This window comes from Zonotrichia albicollis, chromosome 5 (assembly GCF_047830755.1).
Source record: "Zonotrichia albicollis isolate bZonAlb1 chromosome 5, bZonAlb1.hap1, whole genome shotgun sequence".
NCBI lineage: Eukaryota > Metazoa > Chordata > Aves > Passeriformes > Passerellidae > Zonotrichia > Zonotrichia albicollis.
The window spans coordinates 7,589,331-7,598,324 of NC_133823.1; the positions used below are offsets into that span (position 1 = coordinate 7,589,331).

Here is an 8,994-nt window from a genome sequence, read left to right on the forward strand (position 1 = left end):
TTTGCTGTCTTTTTTTTTTTTGCTGATGATCTTAATTTCGCCGAATGTGTAAGATTTGCTTTAGCAAAACAAATAGCGCTCTTGGGTTTTTGCCATGCCATGAATTTTTAATGCTTTATTAGAGTGCTGCAGGGTTCCAGCCCAGTCTGTGGCTGCTTAATTGAGTGAAATCCCACTCCATTACCTGCCTGGAACCATCTGGCATTGAACAGCTGGGAATGCAAGCCCTGCTGCCAGCGCCTTCCATACAAACCAGGTATTCCTTGGAAAAACCCTCCCTGAAAGTCGTCTGCATCTTCATGCACAGAGCTATTTATTTTTATAAAAATAATTTTAGGGCTTTTTGTGATCAGAGCAGGCTTTTATTTCCTTGTAAAGTAGCAGTGCTGGGTGCCAAAAGTCGGGATTGCAGAGGGAAAAGGGGAGGGAAGGCTCTGGTGCCCTTCAGGAGTAGGGAGGTAGAGACAAGGCTGGGCAGGCACAATAAAAGGGAATTTACATCTGCGGGGGGAAAAAAATTAAAAAATATTTTTAAAAAATTAAAAATAATTTTTAAAAAAAAAAATTTTAAAGTTTTTTTTAAATATTCAAAATTTGATAAAAACATATTTGAAAAATATGTTGAAAAGTGCACTGAATAAACGTAACGGGGGAAAGCCCAGGGGCAGCCGCGCTGTGGGCAGGCGAGGCCCGGCGCTCCAGGGATGCAGCCACATTTCCAGATCCGGTCCTGTTCACGCTCTTGCTGGTTCTGATCCCGGTTCCGTGGCTGTTCCTGGTGCTGGGCTCATTCGCGGTCTCGTTCCTTTACCCGTTCCCGGTCCCGTTCCCATTCCCGGTCCCGTTCCCGCCCCGCCGCTCCCTCACGGAACCGCACCCCCTCACAGCGGCCGCCAGGGGGCGCCCTGCTCCGACCACGCCCCATGAGCGCGCAGCGGGCCGAGCCCTCTGGCACTGACCAATCAGAGCCGGCGGCGCTGCCCGCGCGCTCCCAGCGGCCATTCACAAAGCGGCGGGGGCATGAATTGGGCGGGTCACGTGGGCAGGCGCGTTCCCACGCCCCCTCCGCTGGGTTCCGGGATGGAGCGGGCACCGGGAGCGGGATCGGGAGCAGGGCTGGGATCGGGATCGGGATCAGGGCTGGGATCGGGATCAGGATCGGGATCGGGCTCTGGCTCTGGGTCGGGGTCGGGGTCGGGATCGGGGTCGGGGTCTGGCTCTGGCTCTGGCTCTGGGTCAGGATCGGGATCGGGATCAGGGTCGGGGTCGGGATCGGGATCGGGGTCGGGATCGGGGTCTGGCTCTGGCTCTGGGTCAGGATCGGGATCGGGATCAGGATCAGGGTCGGGGTCAGGTTCGGGATCGGGGTCGGGGTCGGGAGCGCGACCGGGACCGGGATCGGTACCGGGGCGCTGGGCCGCCACTGCCTGCGTGGTGACGGGCGCTTCCCGCGGCTTCGGGCGTAGCCTGGCGCGGCTGCTGGCGCCACAGCTCGGGCCCGGCTCGGTGCTGATGCTGCTGGCGCGATCCGCGGATGCGCTGGCCGAGCTGGCGACCGAGCTGCGCTCCGGGGCCACCGGCAATGACACCGGGTGCGGCACCGGGAGCAGCGAGCTGCGGGTGCAGTGCGTGCCCGCTGATCTGGGCTCCGAGGAGGGGCTGCGGAGGGCGGGCGCTGCCCTGCGGGAGCTGCTGCAGGACGCGTCCTTCGGCCGCCTGCTGCTGGTCAATAATGCCGGTACGACACCGCTGTCCCTCTCTGTCCCCATCTGTCCCATCCCCGAGCCGCTGCCCTCCACCCCCGGGGACAGCCGGGCCAGCCCCGCGCGGCTCCGGGCTTGGGGTGCTGGCAAGTACCCCAAAAGAGAAAAGGAGCTGCGGGATTTCCCCCTGTCCCGGTGTGGGTTTATTAAAGGAATTAATTGGGGGGTTCCTGGAGTGCTTTGCTGCTCCCAAGGTTTTCCTGGGCCCTCCTGCACCTTCTCATCCCCCTGCTACCCGAATCCAAAGCTTCAGACAAAATTCCAGCCCCACCTTGTGGGTTCTTTCTCGTACCTTTAATGCCTTCAGTGCCCTTTTTACCCATAATGGCTGTAAATCACCCCTGGGTTCCATTGGGGCTCCAGGATCTGGGAGTGCTCTGGCACAGGGCCTGTGGTGGCCCTTGGGGACATGGTGCTCCAGCCTGGGAACTGTTTGCATTGGCACATGGCTGGCAGGGCAGGTCTCTGTCCCCTGTCACTGCTGGGTCACTGTGACCCAAAATGGGCCGGGCTGGGCTCCTCAGGCTGCTGTGGGCCCTGGCAGGGGCTGGGCCCCAAATCTCTGGGAGTGTTGGGTGTGGAACGCGACACCCAAAGGGATCGGCTGTGGGGTTGATCTGTAAGAACTCATTTTCCACCTTTCTGGAGGTGTCCCGGGCCAGGCTGGCACTGGAAGCACCCTGGGGCAGTGGAAGGACATTGTTTAAGATCCCCCCTCATCCCAAACCATTCCACATTTGCAATTCCCAGGCTCCTTGGGAGACATCTCTAAATCCTTCCTGGACCTCACCGACCTGGAGGAGATCAACTCCTACTTCTCCTTCAACATCAGCTCAGCCCTCTGCCTGACCTCCACGGCCCTGAGGGCCTTTGGGGCCCGGCCTGGCTGCAGCAGGACCGTGGTGAACATCTCATCCCTGTGTGCCCTGGAACCCTTCCCCAGCTGGGCCCTGTACTGCTCTGGCAAGGCTGCCAGGGACATGATGTTCCGTGTGCTGGCCCTGGAGGAGCCCGGAGTGCGTGTGCTCAACTATGCCCCAGGTGAGGGGAGCAGCTCCACCCTCTCCTGCCTTTGGGATGGGCATTCCTGCAGCCCAGCCCTGCTCCTGCCCCTCCAGCCCCCAGCAGCACAGAGGGGAGGCCAGTTCCCTGTGCTGGACTCAAAGGCCATCTCCCAGCTGGCTTTTTCATCGGGATCATGGAATTCCAGCCTGGGTTGGGGGAAGAGACTTGAAAACCCATCCCACCCCATCGCATTCCATCTCACCCCATCGCATCCCATCCCATTATCCCATCGCATCCCATCCCACCCCATTATCCCATCCCACCCCATCCATGGGCAGGGACACCATCTGTCACTATCCCAATGTCCAGCCTGGCCTTGGGCATTCCCAGGGATCCAGGGGCAGCCCCAGCAAATCTGGGAATTCCATTCCAGCCAGGAATTCCTTGCCAAGATCCCAGCCCAATCTCCTCTTTCCCAGTGGGAGCCATTCCCTGGCTCCTGTCCCTCTATCCCTTGTCCCCAGTCCCTCTGCAGCTCTCCTGAGGCCCCTTTAGGAACTTTGAGGATTCCTTGGATTTTTCCCTTCTCCAGGGGAACATTCCCAGCTCTCCCAGCCTGGCTCCAGAGGGGAACACAACCCCTGGATTTTCCTCTCTCCTGAAGTGAATTTTTGGGTGATTTTTCCTTTCCCCAGGCCCCCTGGACACGGACATGCAGCTCCTGGCCCGGAGCAGGACTCGGGACCCTGGGCTGCGCCAGCACTTCCAGACGCTGCAGGAGCAGGGCCAGCTCATCCCGAGCTCTGTGTCAGCCCAGAAGCTGCTCCAGCTCCTGCAGGAGGATTCCTTTCCCTCCGGAGCTCACGTGGATTTCTTTGACATCTGAGCCCCTCCACTTTTCTCTCCCTGCTTTGCTTTCAGCTGAGCCTTTCCCTGGTGTCTCCAGCGGGACCTTGTTCAAATCCTGGGATTTGGGAGGCTTTAAGGACATCTCTGTGTGCCTTGTGGTGCCCTTTTCATCTCTGTGTGCCTTTTGGTGCCTTTTTTTGGTCTCTGTGTGCCTTGTGGTGCCCCTTTTTCGGCTCTGTGTGCCTTGTGGTGCCCTTTTTTGGCTCTGTGTGCCTTGTGGTGCCCTTGTGGGGCTGGGCAGCAGCTCCTGCTGCTGAGCCCTCACTGGCAGGGCTGCAGTCCCTCACTCCCAGGGATTTGGGATTTTTCCTGATGGAATTGCCCTGGAAGGCTCAAATTCAGGAGTTTGTGGTAGCCAAAGGAGTTTGTGCCAGCCCCCCAGAGGCCCCAGCAGGAGCTGTGTCCCCCAAGGAGCCATTCCTGGGCTAGGGATGTCCCCTGTGTGGTGTTTGAGGGTGCCCAGGATGAGGGAAGAGATGAGAATCTTGATTCTATGTTTCAGAAGGCTGATTTATTATTTCATGATATGATATGATATGATATATGATATTATATTAAAAGACAATTATATTCTAAAACTATACTAAAGAAAAGATAAATGAGACATCAGAAGAGTAGAAAGGAATAATATAAATAATAAATAATATAAGAAATAATAAAAATTTTGTGGCTGACCAGAGAGTCCCACACAGCTGGACTGGGATTGGTCATTAATTAAAAGCAATTCCCATGAAACCAATCAGAGATGCACCTGTGGGTGACCAACATCCAGAGCACATTCCAAGCAATCAAATAATTCTTGTTTGCATTTCTTTTCTGAGGCTTCTCAGGAGGAAAATCCTGGCAAAGGGATTTTCCAGAAAATATCACAGTGACAATCCTTGGATCCCTGGATCTTCCCTGCTCCCCTGGGGCTTCTGCAGGGCTGGGCTGGGTTCTGGGTGTCATGATCTGTCCTTATGAGCTAGGTTCGTGATGGTTTGTGGGGTGATCTCGGGGTGCAAAAGAACCAACATGGTACAAGGGGGTTTGCAGTGATAAAACAAATGCACCTTTATTGAATGACCACAGCAAAATAGAGGGATTAAGGGAGAGAAAAAGATAGAGAAAGAGAGAGAAGAGAGAAAGAGAAAGAGGGGGATGGAGCTGCCAAATGTAGAGATGAAGTCCTTAGGTCCAGTCCAGTTGAGGGTCCGCCTGTTACGTCGGGGAGATCTCAAAATCTCTATCTAACTCAGAGGTTTTTATTATGATAACTCTATTGGAAATTGTGAGGGGGGAAACAGGTACAATAAGGAATTGATGTAACAGGCAGTCCATGCTCTCAGCAGTAAACCAGAGCCATTGTCTTCTTGGTCCAGTGGTCACAACCTGCAGGCAAACATCTCGCTTTGGCCAGCTTTGGTCCCCCACACACCTCCCCTGGGCTGGGGGTGTCAGTCCCAGGCCTTGGAAGGAGCAGAGGGGCCTTTGCACATGGGGGTTCCATGTCTCAGTCCCTGATGGAGAGGGGCCTTTGCGCATGGGGTTCCATGTCTCAGTCCCTGATGGAGAGGCTCCTTACATCCCAGTCTGTCCGTCACAGTGGTTGTAAAACAGATGAGGGTCTTCTGTGGGGGGACCACCTGAAACTCAGGAGAAGTCCAGCCAGGCCGAGAGGTGGGACAGCTCCCAAGGCTGTTGTTGCCAACAGGCCACGGTGCCCCCTTCTTCTTCTCATTGGGCTCAGTGTAGCACACAGCAAACAACACCTGTGAAAACAAAAACTTAGCACTGAGCTCTCAGGTCTCGGGGCCTTGTTGGTGTGTGACTTTCTCCTTCAGAGCCAGAGATTTTAGGCAGGGGGGGTCTTCTCTTCAGTGGTCCCCCAATGACGACTGTGAGGCAGATGAGGGAAAATTCGGACAGACTCTCACACTGGGCAAGGAGCAGCAAAGCCTCTCCCGGTGCTTTTCCCACAAACACCAGTGACCGCCAGGAGAGGGAGCAGCCTTGGAGAATTGGGAATTTTGGGAGCCTGGCTGAGGTCACCAGCTCGCAGAAACTGAGCAGAGCTCATAGCAAAGGCACAGCCCTGAGTTCCTGCCCTGCTGCCCTTGCAGGTTTGGGGTTCAAGCCTTGCTTTGGGGCTTCAGCCCCTCCCTTTTAATTATTTGTGGGGCTTTTTTTGTTATTTTTCCTTCCTCCAGCAGGCACAGACACACAGAGACTTTTCCTCTGGAAAGCTGATGCAGAAGAGTTGTTTTGAAGCCCTGAAATGTGCCCTGGAAATGCCCCTCTGTGCCCCCTCCACCCCAAACCTGCAGCTCAGATTTTGCTCCCCTGGCTCTCCAATCATTAAAATTCTAAACTCATTAAAGTCCTGAGGCCTGTCTGCTCTGGGGTTTCTGCTGTGTCTTTGGGAGTGGGTGAATTCCTGCCAGGATGGGAGGAGGATCTTGGGTTAAGCCCTAGTTTCACCCAGCACGCACCAGAATTCCCTCCTGGAGTCCTGGCCTCCCCTCTCTGAGCCTTTTCATTAATTCTGTGTTCATTTAAGCTCCTAAATCCCTCCTCCCCAGCCAGCCCTGCTGCCTGCTTTCAGCTTTCCTTCCTGCCTAGGACTTTCATTAGCAAAAATCCCTCTGAGCTCCCAGCCCTGGCACTGGGAATGTTGAGATTTGATTCCTGCTGGGTTTATGGGGCTGGGAAGCCTCCCTGGGCTGGCTCCTGCTGAAATGTCCCCCCTCTCCTCACCTACATCCCTGGGGGCTTTCCCCATCCCCTTTTGGGCAGGAATATTTTGGGATCTGGCTCTCTGCATAAAAGAACCTCAGAGCTTCCCAAGATCCCAATTTTCCTGTCCTCTGGGTGTTCTCTGTGCCCTGTCCCTCTGTCCCTTGTCCCCAGTCTGTCTCCAGCTCTCCTGGAGCCCCTCCACGCCCTGCCAGGGGCTCTGAGCTCTGCCTGGAGCCTTCCCTTCTCCAGGGGAACATTCCCAGCTCTGCCAGGGCAGAGGGGCTCCAGAATTCTGGAATGGTTTGGGTTGGAAGGGACCTTAAATCTCATCCCATCCCACCCCATCCATGGCAGGGACAACTCCCACTGTCCCAGGTGGATCCAAGTCCCAATGTCCAGCCTGGCCTTGGGCACTGCCAGGGATCCAGGGGCAGCCACAGCAAATCTGGGAATTCCAGCCCAGCCCCTGCCCACCCTCCCAGCCAGCAATTCCTTCCCAAGATCCCATCTAAATCTCCCCTTTCCCAGTGGGAGCCATTCCCTGGCTCCTGTCCCTGCAGGCCTTGTCCCCAGTCCCTCTGCAGCTCTCCTGGAGCCCCTTTAGGCACTCTGAGGATTCCCTGGATTTTTCCCTTCTCCAGGGGAACATTCCCAGCTCTCCCACCCTGGCTCCAGAGCAGCTCCAGGGTCTCATCTGACCCTGCTGGGACAGGTCCATGTCCTCTGTGCTGGCTCTGGGTCATTTTCAGGGACCATTCAACAGGTCCCAGTGTCCCCTAGGTGTCACTATTCCTGGGTGTCAGCATCCCCTGGGAGTTGGAACCCTGGGAATTGCTGAGAATTCCAGACTTTCTGTGCTGACAGGCTCTGATCCCCAGGAGAATATTGCATTGGCCTGAGGGTGCAGAGAATCTTCCAGAATGGAATGGTGGAACTGGGATTGTGGGTGTGGAGTTTGAACACAAGTGTGTGATATCACAGGGTGAGAAAATCAGAGTTTAAGGGTTTGGAATGTAGTGATGTAGATAGAGCAAGATGGAGGGTTTGGGGTGGAGGCTGGTCCTCCTTCTCCTTCTCCTTCTCCTTCTCCTTCTCCTTCTCCTTCTCCTTCTCCTTCTCCTTCTCCTTCTCCTTCTCCTTCTCCTTCTCCTTCTCCTTTTCCTCCTCCTCCTCCTCCTCCTCCTCCTCCTTCTCCTCCCCCTCCTCCATGAGTTTGGGTGTTTTTGTGTTATTGGACAAAAAGTCCCCATTGAAGGGCACAGGTCATTGTGTATTGGGTTAAAAGTGAAAATAATTCAGGTGTCATTTCTTAATTGGACAGTTTATCATTAAAAAGCCTTGGAGAGAGAGAGATGGGGCTCCATTTTTGGCTTGTGAGAGTGAAGTGCTGCAGAACTCAGGGTTTGTGAGACTGTGACAGAGATAAGAACTAACAAACATTTGAGTCCCAACGAGAAATTCCATCTACACATTTAATCCCGACCTTTGAAAAAGAAATTAAGACTCCACACCTGGGTACCAGCATCCCCTGAATACAAATATCACCTGGATGCCAACATCCACCAGGTATCAGGCGTCCCAGGTGCCAGCATCCCCTGGGCATCATCATTCTCTGGGTATCAATCCTCCAGGTACCTGCATCCCCCTGGGTACCAACATCCCCTGGGTACCTGCATCCCCCATGGACCAGCGTCTTCGGGTACCTAAATCCCCTGGGTGCCAGCATTTTTGGGTACCAGCACCCCCTGGGTGCCAGCATCACTGCGGATGCCAGGGTTCTCTGGGTGCCAACACTCCCTGGGTTCTGGAGTTCCCGGGGAACCAGCCCGTGCCCGGTGGGTGCTGCGGGATGAGAAGACGAAATGTCACTGTAAATTTTATTTCCCTTTCCCGGCGTTTTCTGTTACCAGCTGAGGGCGTCCCGAGACCGGGGAACAGAGCCCGGCTGGAGCTGGGAGCCCGGGAATGCCTCTGGAAAAGCAGCGCGGTGTGGGGAGGGGTTCCAGCCTCCTCCGGCCTCCACACCCATCCTTTGGCATCATTTTGTAATTAGGAATCTACGTACCCCTGCCAGGGGCTTTGCCAGCGGCTCGAGGAGGGGAAATACAAAAGGGCGTTAAAAATAAAGGAGTTTGGAGCTCCCCAGAGCTCTCCTAATTCCCACAGCTCACCTGGGCAGGTGTGTCCCCATGGATCCGTGTGTCCCAATGGATCCGTGTGTCCCCTGGGGAGCCACGGGGTTTGGGCAGCGATGTTCCCTGGGCTAGGGGTGAACCCTGCACGGAGTGAGCCCAAAATGAACCACCCTCTCCTACATCTCCTTCTCCTTTTCTTCTTCTTCTCCTTCTCCTTTTCCTTTTCTCCTTTTCCTTTTCTCCTTCTCCTTTTCATTTTCTCATTCTCCTCCTTCTCCTTCTCCTTCTCCTTCTCCTTCTCCTTCTCCTTCTCCTTCTTTCTCCTTCTCCTTCTCCTTCTCCTTCTCCTTCTCCTTCTCCTTCTCCTTCTCCTTCTCCTTCTCCTCCATGGGTTTGGGTGTTTTTGTGTCATTGGATAAAAAATTCCCCATTGCAGGCCATGGGTGGTTGGTTATTGGGTTAAA

At 55.0% G+C, this 8,994-nt stretch overlaps 1 protein-coding gene across 1 annotated transcript; it reads left to right on the forward strand.

Moving 5' to 3' along the window:
• Positions 1-1,026: 1,026 nt before the first annotated feature.
• On the forward strand, positions 1,027-6,059 carry SPR (sepiapterin reductase). Its single transcript, XM_074540722.1, has 3 exons — positions 1,027-1,738; positions 2,514-2,804; positions 3,464-6,059. The coding sequence occupies exons 1-3, from the start codon at positions 1,081-1,083 to the stop codon at positions 3,652-3,654; spliced, it is 1,140 nt and encodes a 379-aa protein (XP_074396823.1). The 5' UTR covers positions 1,027-1,080; the 3' UTR covers positions 3,655-6,059.
• Positions 6,060-8,994: the final 2,935 nt, after the last annotated feature.

Coding starts and splice junctions, on each gene's coding strand:
- SPR (XM_074540722.1), top strand. CDS start 1,081: ATGGAGCGGGCACCGGGAGCGGGATCGGGAGCAGGGCTGGGATCGGGA. Junction 1,739..2,513: donor GCTGCTGGTCAATAATGCCG/GTACGACACCGC, acceptor TGCAATTCCCAG/GCTCCTTGGGAGACATCTCT. Junction 2,805..3,463: donor TGTGCTCAACTATGCCCCAG/GTGAGGGGAGCA, acceptor TCCTTTCCCCAG/GCCCCCTGGACACGGACATG.